The sequence below is a fragment of the Mandrillus leucophaeus genome, unplaced genomic scaffold (genome assembly GCF_000951045.1).
Source record: "Mandrillus leucophaeus isolate KB7577 unplaced genomic scaffold, Mleu.le_1.0 Scaffold1398, whole genome shotgun sequence".
NCBI classification, from domain to species: domain Eukaryota; kingdom Metazoa; phylum Chordata; class Mammalia; order Primates; family Cercopithecidae; genus Mandrillus; species Mandrillus leucophaeus.
The window spans coordinates 106,974-118,481 of NW_012101363.1; the positions used below are offsets into that span (position 1 = coordinate 106,974).

The 11,508-nt window shown below is 55.9% G+C and overlaps 1 protein-coding gene across 3 annotated transcripts; it reads left to right on the forward strand.

Moving 5' to 3' along the window:
- The first annotated feature begins 321 nt into the window (after positions 1 to 321).
- Positions 322 to 5,722, forward strand: LOC105534834 (putative protein CLUHP3). 3 transcript variants are annotated; one of them, XR_001005335.1, is made up of 7 exons: positions 364 to 489; positions 2,279 to 2,426; positions 2,902 to 3,113; positions 3,959 to 4,129; positions 5,127 to 5,250; positions 5,449 to 5,569; positions 5,667 to 5,722. XR_001005335.1 is itself a non-coding variant. In XM_011973718.1 (6 exons), the coding sequence occupies exons 2-5, from the start codon at positions 2,412 to 2,414 to the stop codon at positions 5,199 to 5,201; spliced, it is 468 nt and encodes a 155-aa protein (XP_011829108.1). In that variant the 5' UTR covers positions 333 to 489; positions 2,279 to 2,411; the 3' UTR covers positions 5,202 to 5,250; positions 5,449 to 5,721. The 3 variants fall into 3 exon arrangements, 1 of the variants encoding a protein (XP_011829108.1); XM_011973718.1 differs by having other exon boundaries at positions 333 to 489; positions 2,279 to 2,421; positions 5,449 to 5,721; XR_001005336.1 differs by lacking the exons at positions 2,279 to 2,426; positions 5,667 to 5,722 and having other exon boundaries at positions 322 to 489; positions 5,449 to 5,526.
- Positions 5,723 to 11,508: the final 5,786 nt, after the last annotated feature.

The following is an 11,508-nucleotide window of genomic DNA, read 5'->3' on the forward strand; positions in this document are numbered from 1 at the left end:
AGGTTATGAAATCTGAAATTTTAAAAGAATCGTTATTATATAATCTTCAATTTTACATATTACATATATTACTCATAAATTGATATAACCTTAAGAGCAAAGTTAAATGCCAACGTCCAGGGCGGCCCCAGGTCCCAGCACAGGGAGTCAGCCCTGCCTGAAAAGGGCTGCAGACAATCATTCATTCAGGCCTCATTCAGCCGCACCTATGGTCGCATCTCCTGTCACTCAGGGGGTAAGGGGGCGGGACCTGGAGCCCTATCCAATCAGCGGCGTCATTGTTGAGCCTGTCCAATCAGCGGGGCAACCGAAAAAGGGGGCGCACTTCTTGAGTTCTGGGCTGGCTTTTTCCTCTCCCAGGTGCGCTTCCCTGCTTGATCTGTGTTTCTGCTCTTTCTCCTTCATTCCGCAGCCTCCTTTGCCCTGTGACCTGCAGGTACTGGAAGGTCCCTAGAGAGGATACCGGGACGCTCCTGAAGCCGCGAGATGGTGAGTCTGCCTAGCTTCCCGAGACGCGGCAGGGGTCGGCTGGAACCCAGGCCTCCCCTTGGCGGCTCCGGAGTCGGGGTCCGGAGTCTCCTCGGTCGCACGGTGCAGCTCGGCCGGCAGCTGGAACCCCGAGCGTCTCGTCTCGTCCCGTCCCTGCGCGGCGACCTTGGCCCTGCCCTGAGCCCTCTCTGGACAGTTCCGCGCCGGCAGCCGCGTGTCTCCCGGCGTTGTGCGGTGATGACGGGAGGGGCCTTACGGGAGAACCCCGGCTCAGGGTTCGGGCGTGGGAGGAGCTGTGGTCCGTGGGGTCCGTAGTCCTTTCTTTAGTTAAAAATTAAACTGAGGGTTGGTTAAAACGTTAAATATTTTATTTGAGCAAATAACGACTCGTGAATCAGGAAGCCACAACCATGGATTGTGGTTTGGGGTCCACCGGAGGGGCTTGAACGAAAGGGTTTTATAAGGTGCATGAGGAGGCAAAGCCAATTCAGTAATTGATTGGCTACAGTTATGTAGTCCCCTTATTTGAACTGTCCAGGCGGAAATTCCCTGATTATGTAATCAAAGGTTAATCGGTGGTTTGTGGTTCGTTAAGACTGTTTTGTTTTCCTTTAAATTATTTCTAAGAAATGCATGAGTTACGTTTTGGTTTTCTTAGGTAGAAACCCAGGGCCCTACAACCACTTCAGTCAATTGCCTCCCATTTAATTATTTTAACACTCCACAGGGGGACTGATTTTCCCTGCATTTTCCAAATGTATGGCAAGCAGGGTCTCAAATCCACCACCCTGTTCTCCCAGCCTAATACTTCTAAGGGTTGCAGTAAAATTCTAAATTTTCACTTCCTTCCCCTGATTCTCAGCTGCCAGCTTCCCCTCTGCAATTCACAACGTTATCAACCATTTGCTCTTTATTGTAGATTTCAAGCAGATGCAGCCTGACTGAATTAGGGTCAAGGCCAAATTGCAAAAAAAGAAGTTTGCCTTTATTCTACTCCATCCACATCTAAACTTTGGAGGTCAAGGCTATGGACAGATCAGAAGATGTAGTTCCCTCCTCCTGGGGCTCCACATCCTTCATTCACTGATCTCTGGGAAGGAGGATGGTCAGCAGGTGGGCAGCAATAGTCTACCTGTAGACACTTTCACTTAGGCCTTGAAGGATGAGTCAGCATTTGCCGGACAGACTGAGATGTCAGGGGCAGCACAGAAAAGCACAGAGGTGGGAGGGCAGGTTTCAGGTATTCTCAGGCTTCTGTAGTTTGGGGAATGTAGACCTCAGTGGAGGAGCTGGCAGGAGCTGCGGTTGCCATTAGGCTGGTGCCTGAGAGAACTGGCTTAAGAAGCTTGATTTTAGCTGGGCGTGGTGCCTCACGCCTGTGATCCCAGCACTTTGGTAGGCCTAGGCAGGCGGATCACCTGAGCTCAGGACCAGCCTGGCCAACATGACCCTGTCTCTACTAAAAATACAAAAATTAGCTAGGCGTGGTGGCACGCACCTATCCCAGCTACTTGGAAGGCTGAGACAGGAGAATCTCTTGAACCCAGGAGGCGGAGGTTTCAGTGAGCCGAGATTGCACCACTACACTCCAGCCTAGGCGACAGAGCAAGACTCCGTTTAAAAAAAAAAAAGCAGCTTGGTTTTGTGAGCAGTGTGCTTCTTAGAAGGGTTCCAGGTGGCATTCTTGAAATAGGAGAAGGGAGATTGAGGTTGGGTGACTAGATAAGTGGTGGGGTCCTTCGCAGAGCAGAGATCAGTTTGTGGAGGAAGATGAATTTCATCCCTGCAGGATGGGCCTTCCATGATACTGAAGGGAGAGCCACATGTTAATGCCCGGGAGACAGCTGTCTCCTTGGTCTGAAAGGCCTGATCGAGGCCAGGATTGGCTATGAGAGCTGGGAAATGGGAGCTCCTTTGAAGTCATGGGAGAGGGTGAAGTAAGAATGAGGAGAGGCTCGGGGGTCCAACACTCCCAGCTCAGGACTGGAGGAAGAGGATGGAGCTGGAGAGGGAGGGACGAGGGTATGGCATTGGTCAGGGAGGAGGAGAGGAAATGAGAAGTGGTCTGGGTGCTGCTGAGTGGATCGATGCACCTGGGCTGGAGAAGCCCCTGGGGCTTGGCCCTGAAGGTGGCCTTGGTGATATGGGGCAAGTGGTTTGGACAGTGAGCTCAGGTGGAAGCCACACTGTGGTGGGCGGAGGAGCAGTCGAGGAGGGAGGCACAGGATGTGAAAGGGAGAAGGCAGCAGCCTGCAGGTGCACTGAGGGTGAGCTGGGACTGTGGAGCCAAGGCTCGGGAGGGCACGTGGACACAGTTCCATACGACTTGTGCCCACCCAGGTGGGGTGAGGCAGACAGTCCTCCCTCACCAGCAATGCCCATCCGACTCGGTGCGTTTCTTGTCACCCCCAGAGCCACCATCACTCATGTTCTTGAATGGGAACTGCCTGGAAAGCCTGAAGAAGGAGGAGCCTGAAGGAGGAAGGAGGAGGCTGCGCCATCCCGGGAACATGGGCTGGATGAGGCCAAGCCAGGAGATGACACCACTGAATAGAAGTCACTATTCAGGATTTGGGCTTTTCTGTGGAGATCCTGGCCCCGAGATCGAACCCTTCTCCCTGCAGGTACCATGGAGGAGGAGAGCTGGGGGCCAGGGCTTGAGCCTGCTGGGGAGGATGAGGCTGGAAAACCCAACCTTGCCCTGGCTCCTCCTGGCCCTGTGCTGTAGGCAGGAAATGGAGGGCCCTGGGCCCTGCCTGGGGTCACTCTGCTAACATAGTGGACTTGGGAATGGAGTACGGGTTCAGTTATTGCCTTATTGCTAGAGGACAGCTACCAGCTGGGCCTAGCAGCCCTGTTTAGGGAGAGGAGTGGGAGCGGGTGGGTAATGTCAGGTCCAGGGTGCCCCAGCCTCTTGCTCTGTGCCCTCAGGCAAGTCACCTCTCTCTGGGCCATGACTTTACCATCTGTCACCGGGGCCTGGGGGGTGGTATTGGGTGTTCTCCAAGGACAGAGCAAACCTGGAGGACTTGCAGGCTGGTAACTTGGTGGGGAGCCGGGCAAGGCCCTCTCATGTCCTCTCTGCTCACAGGCTTGGGCCCTGGAGCACCCCTTCAGGAAGGAAAAGGCCATTTGCCCTGGGGCGCTCAGCCCTTGGCACTAGGCAAGGGCAAGAGCAAGCCTGTCTTTCTTCCCTTTCTTCCAACTCCCTCGCCTCTGCTCGGGGGTTGCTCTTAGGCTGCAGGAAGAGTCAGTGGGGCCAGGCTCTGTCCTGCACTTGGGCACACAGGTGCCAATGGGCAGGCTGTATATGGACAGAGCCTGGAATGTAAAAGCCAAAAAGTGGGAAACTGAGTATTTCAGACATTTATTCTCAGGACCCAGGTGTTTGGGGCTGGGGAAAGGGGTATGACCCTGCTCCCTACCATGTGGCCTCTCACCAGGGTGGTCCGGGCCTTCTCCCTGGCAGGTGTCCCCGCAGGAGATGGTGCTGGAGATCCACCGGGTGTTCATGGACCATGAATACCCATGTCCCCGCCTCACTTCTCACTGCACCCGGGTGGCAGCACGCTGGACCACCTCTCAGAGCTGCGCAGCATGGCGGGGCCGCAGGCGGGCTTGGTGCTCCACATGGTGGAAGGTTGGCCCGGAAGCTGGGCTGCCTGCCCAGGGAGGGCCCCTGTGAGCAGGGCCAGGCAACACTTCACTGCCCCAGCTGGGGCCTGTGTGTCACAGACGAGCTTGTGGAGGTGGGACTGGAGCACAGGTCTGCTCTTCAGGGCATCATACCTGCATCTCTAACTTCATGGCCTGGGGTGAAAAAACAGTTGAAATTCTGAAAAGAAAGCCAGGCAGTACGAAGCTAGGGCTTGGAATCGGCCCGATTAAATTCTGAAAAGATGAGCGCTTAGTCTCCTAAAGAAACTAAAAAGTTTTACAGTCCTTGAGCGGGGAAGTCGGCTCCAAGCAGCACCATCGGCTGGTGTGGTGAGCCTGGCTTGGTTGCCAAATAAAAGCTTCCATAGACTCAAGTTCCCTGGGGAAGCACTCAGGTTCCCGGGGCCTGATTATTAAGAGCAACTGTGGAAAAGGTCTGTACCTCAAGGGGGCCCACAGTTCATCACAACCTCTCCCCTCCCCCAAAACAATGACCATTAAAATCCCATGAAACTCAGTGGGGGCGTTGAATTTGGCAGCCCTAGAAAGTTCTCAGGCCACCCCTGCGTGAAAGCTGCCCCAGGAGAGCTGGGCGAGGCTGCAGAAGCCCCACAGTGCCAAAAGCCCTGCCCACCCGACACACTAGCACACAAAAAGCAGGAGGCTTTGTGGGCTCTCCAAGGCCTGTGTGTGCTTCAGAAGCAACTGGCAGGAGGTGCTTTGCAAGCGAGGATTCTTGCCCTCAGCCAGCCAGGGGGTGTGTGTGTGTTTGTGTGTGTGTGTAGGTACGCGTGCGAACACATGTGTGTATTGAAACCAAAATATAGCTTATGTGTCCATAGCGGAATTTGAAAATGGAAGCCTAAAGCTGAAAATTAAAATCATCCATGAAGCTTCCTTGCCAACTATTTTCTGAGCTGGGTGGGTTGTTCTAGGATGCAGGGGCCTGGGAGCACCTGCCCCTCTCCTGTTTCTGACAGAGCCCTGCACAGTGCACGAGGCCTGAGGTGACGAGTGCCACATCTGAGACTGCTCAGGAGCCTGGATCCAGCTGATGCAGCTCCTTGTCCTTCCTGAGCGTCTTCACTGACAGTGGCCTGGGAGGTGCAGAGGCATTGGGGCCAGAGATTGGGCAGGGGGCAGAGGGGCAGAAGCAAGGAGGTCAGAGGCTGATGAAGGGGGCTCAAGGCCAGGCCTTTCCACCTGGAGGAGCCTGGGCCTGAGGAACCCAAACCAGGGCCACAGTTAGAGGCAGCTGGCCCTGGGTGCTCGTGTGCCGACCACCAGCCTCGGGTCCCACAGATGGCAGGAGCAGAAAGGCTTGGAGATGGACCCCACCGACTGCACACCACCCAAGCACATCCTGCTCGGAAACCTGGAACAGCCACCGTGTGCCCTGCAGCCCCAGAATGGTGACTAAAAGGTGGGACTCCAGGGAGGAACAAGGAAGAGGGTCCCCGGGCGGGTGGAGGGCCACACACCAGGAGGCCTGGCCCATTCACGCTTGGCCATTCCTGCAGCCCCTGAAAGTGCTCGCCTTGAGCGGCTGGCACCTGTCCCCTGGGAACTGCAAGAGACTCCAGGTCTCCCTCTAGGGAGCTGTGAGCCAGCTCTGGCGAGAGCAGCCCTGGGAGCGGCGCCCATGTGCTTCTGACTCGCCTTTCGGGGCAGCATCTCAGGGCCAGGAAAAACCCGGAGCAGGTGAGGACCTTGATGAAGAAGGAGCCTGTGGCAGGGTCCTGAGATTGGTGGGCGGCCCCATCTGCCTTTCCCCTGCCTGCCACGGGGTCCAGTATGCCCGTTCGAGAGGGGCCACCTCATTCCAGGTGTGCAGCTGGATGGCCCCTGTGACGGAGCACACTGTGGACTGCACGTGTGGAGAGGCACCTGCACCTCGAGGCTGGGCTGTGAGGAGCACATTCCTGCACAGGGGCCTGTGACCTGGCCCGGTCCTCACTGGGAACCCCCTTCCTTCCTGGGTGCCAGGTGGGGTTCTCTGCACTTCCCTGAGGCTCCCCGCGGGTCTGTTCATTGGGAAGTCTGGGGCTGTCTCTGGGGAGAGAGGAGAAGGGACTTCCCAGGGCAGGTTGCAGTGCACAGGCTGAGCCCATGTCTCCCTCCCTGGTCCCTCTGCAGCCCCAGTACTGGAACGTGGAGCTGCAGATGATGAGGGACCTGCCCTACAGGAACCAACCTGAGCAGCTGCTTCAAGAAAAAGCCATGTTTAAGGTTCTGAAGCCTCTGGTGAGTGAGTGACAGCCTCACAGCCTGAGGCCCACCTGTCTCCTGCTGGAATGTTTTCTTCTGTACAGCAGGGACGTGAGGGAAACTGGCCTCCCCCATCTTGGTGAGCTGGGCCAGGTGGATGTAGCCTGAGGCTTTTGTGGGCGTGGCCTCTCGCCCTCCCAGCCTTGGTCCCTCCCGGGTACCCAGCAACTTCAGAGTGGCAGCCACATGGGGCGTCGGTCAGGGAGGCATCGTCATGGCCATCAGCCCCAGTGAGGAGACCACGCTGCAGATGTTCACGTGGAGCCACGTCATCTTCAGCCTGGGCTTTGTTGTTAGTGGCCACTACAAGGACTTTGCTGGGGACGTGGCAGCCTCCATAGCGTTCACCAATGACCTGAACGGTTAGCACTGGCACAATGCAGTGGACATGGAGGGTCTGTACACGCTGGACATGGCAGAGGTGGATGACCGCAGCTACTAGGTCAGGTTCCAGTCCTCATCCCTGGCATCCTGGAGTGGGACCAGGAGCAGAGTGTCATCTGTGGCTCCACTGACTTTGCAAGACAATGGTGTGGCCCCCGTGTTGCCTGGATCTGCTGGAGCATGAGTTGACTGCTCAAGACCCTGCGCCACTGCACGCTCAACCACTGCGACGCAGAGGCGGAGCTCTTCTCGGTTGAGGGCAAGGGCATCACCGGCAACGACAGGTGCCACTATAGTCTCTACCTGCTGAGCCCACTGCCCCGACCTCAGCTCCCTGCCTGTGCCCCACAAGGAGCTGCCAGAGGAGTGCTCCCATGCCAGCTTCCCCTGCACCCATAGGCATAGGTTCTGTCGCCTGTGCCAGGAGCTGGTGGACGCCTTCGTGGAGCATAGTTGAGGAGCAGCCCTTTGAGGCTGGGGCTACAGCCAGCTGCACCCTGCTGCAGGCAATGGGCAGCCCGGGTTGTTCTAGGGCTGGGTCGTTGAAGAGAGAAGCTCTGGACAGTGAAGAAGAGCTTGTTCTGGCCACACTCACTAGAGCCCCTTTCCCATCCCCCACCCACCTGCTATCAGGCTCCCAGATGCAGAATCTGGAGCTTTGTGTTGGTTGTAAGTTAGTGAGCCGTGAAACCAGCCACCCAGCTGAGCTGTGCTGTTCTCCTAAGGAGGGTTTGGAAGTTGCTGGGTGGGTTGTGAAGGTCAGAGTCCCTGAGTGTTAGTGCTGCTGGTTTTTAGTGCTTAGGAGTTGACCATGTTAAATTTCCCGCGCCACAAGTAACTCTTTTCCAGAAGCCAGTGGCATTCCTGTCTCTGTTGACAGTCCTGGTCTGAATGTGGACCTCTTCTCCTCCACCTCCATACTCTGGCTGTCTTCTTCCTGTCTGGGGGGATCTGGCAGCCACCACCTTGCTGCTTGGGTCTGTGAGAGCAAAGCTGAGTTCTGGTCAGGCTTGCAGCAGGAGAAGGAATCTGATGCCATCTATAAGGCCCAGGTGGGCTGTGGCCGGGCTGGCGGGTTGAGATGCGCCTGTAGGTTGTGGGCAGCTAGTCCTTTCTTGCCTCTGCTCTCTCCCCTGATTTTGGGTGAGAACCACAAGAAGCAAAGCTCCGAGAACCTCAAGTGCCCGGCCCAGCAGGCTGTGGCCCAGCAGCGCACCGTGAATGGGATATACCGGTGGGCTGCAGCGCCAGCATCGTGCCCCTCCAGGTATATCCCTGGGTGGAGCTGGGCCCCTACTCGGCCTGGGTAGGATGAGCCTCACTCACAGCTCATCCCCCCACGGCCCCTCAGTTCACAGCCCCCAGCATGGCCAGCGTCTTGGAGCAGCTCCAGGTCATCAGTGTTGTCCTCTTCATTCTTGTCAGCTGAGGCCCCTCCATGGCTCCCTACTTAGAAGTTGGCCTTTAGTTTTTTAAGAAATGTAATAGGCTGACATGGCTCAAAATTGAAAAGTATAGCCAGTGATGAGAAGTTCTTTGTGAATCCTTCCAGAAATACTCCATGTGATCTTTTTCCCCCTCTTTTTTTTCTTTGGAATTGTGGCATGCCACGGATGAAGGTTATTATTGTTTACTTCATTTAACAATGTATCTTGGTGATCTTGCATTTCAGTTCCTAAGGAGTGGCTTTATTCCTTCCCCGGCTGCCTCTGGTTCCAGTGCAAAGTGTGCCTTAGGAGCAGGCCCTAAGGACTCCCGCCATGCTGTCACAAGCAGTGCTGCCTTCAGGAGCCCCTAACCTCCTGCCTTTTCTCCCCTCAGTGTGGGAAAGGGGTTTGGTCAGCCAGGGGTGTCAGCAACCCTGTCCCATGCCCATTGTCTACACCTAATCTGGTGGCAGGGAGGCCACAGAGTACAGCAACTGGAACCTGGTGTTAGGGTGAGAGGCAGCTGGGCCCCAGGCCGAATCAAGTGCATGGAATCCTGACTGTCAGCAATCAGGGATCTTTCTGCTTTTAGGAGGGAAGTACTTGTTCCACGCGTCTCACCGAATATGGCACGGAGCTTGATCTGTCCCAAGTGGGAGTTTAACCAGCCTAGAGGGGAGCCCAGGGCCCTGGCCCAGTCTGACACCTACCTCCTCTCCCACCTTCTACTCCCCCAGAAGACTAGGAGAATCTGAAAGCAGAGGTGGTGCAGCACCACTAGTTCCAGGAGTCCAGAAAAACAGGGAAAGGGCATTCTGGGAGGTCGAGGTAGGTGGATCACTTGAGCTCAAGAGTTGGAGACCAGCCTAGGAAACATGACGAAACCCCATTTACAAAAAGCAAAAATTAGCCTGCTGTGGTGGCACGACCTGTAGTCCCAGCTACTTAGTAGGCTGAGGTGGGGGGATCGCTTGGGCCTGAGAGGTCCAGGCTTCAGTGAGCCATGATTGTGCCACTGCACTCCAGCCTGGGTGATAGAATGAGATCCTGCCTCAAAAAAAAAAACACAAAAAAAACAGAGCTAGGGCTGGGGACCCTATGGCCACTGAGTCTGAGCCAGCGGGGCCAGAGGAACTGAGCTCCCAACCCTGTGGCTGCCAAGGATCCTTTTTCCTCGAGCTTGCAGGGATCGAGAGAGAGATAGTCAGGGACCCTGATGTTAGAGATGCAGACTCCAGGAGAAGGGGGCATGCTCGCAGATTAGAGGAAGTGAGCCCCTCTTCCGTGTTCCACCCCCACCATCCTCCTGGGACCCCAGCCTGCACACCCCCCTAAAAGATTCTTTTGCACTGATTCGGTGAATATACGATGCAAAGGCCTAATTGAAGACCTGTGAATGGCATGTACGGTCCTCAGTTCCCAGCTGTGGGGCCCCTCAGGCTCCCCATATTCCCCTCAGCCTCCCCATCTTACGTCAGGGGTGTGGAGTGTGTCCATGGCCACGAGTATTGATCTCTCCCTCCCAGCCTGTACATCACCCTGAGGCAGTTCAGAGTGGATGACATGCGGATGGGATTCCTCAGCTCATTTGCATGGTTGACGTTGTGGCTGCTGCTTTTACTGCCACAACTCTCAGGCCCAACCTGGCTTAATGTCTAAGTTTTAAGCCAAAAAGGATGGGGAGCCAGAGCTTTGTGGCAGGGCTGGGGGTTGGGGTGCACTTTAGTTTTGTGGCAGGATGAAGGCTGCAGTGGTTTTATTAGTCATGATTGGCCTGGCCATAGCTCCAGGCTGAGAGGGACAGGTTTGTCAGTGGTGGTCCCCCAGATGTCCCTGTGCCCAGCCCTGGCATGTCTGCCGTCAGGCCCAGCAGGCGGTGCTGCCAGAGGCTCTGACTGGCCTCCCTACTCCCTGTACCCCAGATGGACAGAACCTTGGGATCTACAGTTGGAATGTATCATTCTCCCCATTTTAACCCGAGCTGCCTGACACAGGGAGGGTGGGGTTGGTAAGGAGCGTGGGGAACCAGGGTTGACATGGATCCTGGGGAAAGGTTACAGACACAGGAGGGCTTGTCACCGCTCTGTGGAGCCCCGCTGCTTCCCACACAGCACCTTCTGCAGAGACTAGCTCTGAGGGTGGCAGGGGACCCCACGGGCCATGGCTGTTGCCTCTCTGCCCCTGTCTGTGCCTGCTGTGGGAGCCTGGACTGGGGGAGGACATTGCTGCCCTGTGAGCCTGAGGGAGGCTGTCTGGCTGTGACCACTACATGGGGCTTTGCAGAGAGCTGCTTATGGATATGGTGTCACCAGACACCTTGTTTCAGAGGGAGTGGGCATGCGCTGGCAAGTGAAGCACCCCCACAGCTTCTCAGGAACTTTTCCTCATTTTTAAACCATCATGTCTTCATTTCACATTGGAATAAAGTGAGGTTTTGAAACCTGCTTCCCCAGCCTCTGGATTGTGAGGGCTGTTGTCCCGCAGGTTACCAGGAGAGGCATATGTATAAATTAGCTCAAATTCAAGGTTATGCTTGTAATGTCACCTGAGTGGAAGGTAAGAGGGTGGAGTCACAGGCACTCAGCTGGGATTTGCCTGGCCCACTCACTAGACTCATGGGATTGTGGCTCAGGTGAACATCCCCTGTCATTGGAGGAAAAAGGCTGGAGTGCAGGGCAGGTGGGGGATGGGCGCTAGGCTGTGGGGTCAGGCCCTGGGCATGGTGGACCTGTTAGGTCACTGAGCATCTGGGCACCTGCTCCTGTCCCTTCAGTTGAAGTGAGGTTGGCAGCACTCCCCAGAAGGCATGCAGTGCTGGGAGACTGGAGGAGGGTCTGACGTTTGCCATCCTGTGGTAGGTTTTAGAGCTCACTAGACGCTTGTGGAGAGCTAATGACATGGGAAGAAGGCAGCCCGCCTCGATGGACCGTAGGGATAGAGCCTGCTATGTGAGAAGCGGGTGTGTGGAGGCGGCCTGTCTACAAGAGGGAAGTTTAAGGCTCATTGCAGTGGCACCATTTCAGCTCACTGCAGCTGGTGGCTGATGCCAGGCCGTCCCTCTCCAGAGGAGGGAGGCCCTCGGCCTCATGTATAATTGAATGCCTTCTGGGACGCTTGGATCGTCCTTTATTTCTTGCAAATTCAGAGAAAAAAAAAATTACAATCCTCATGTCCATTAGTTTCCCTGACCCCGAGATTTTAAGTGACACCCAAGGGAAGCCTCCATTACCTTGGCCATTGAAGCCTCCTGCGTGCTCCCCAAAACCCCCAGCAGTTCCCTCTG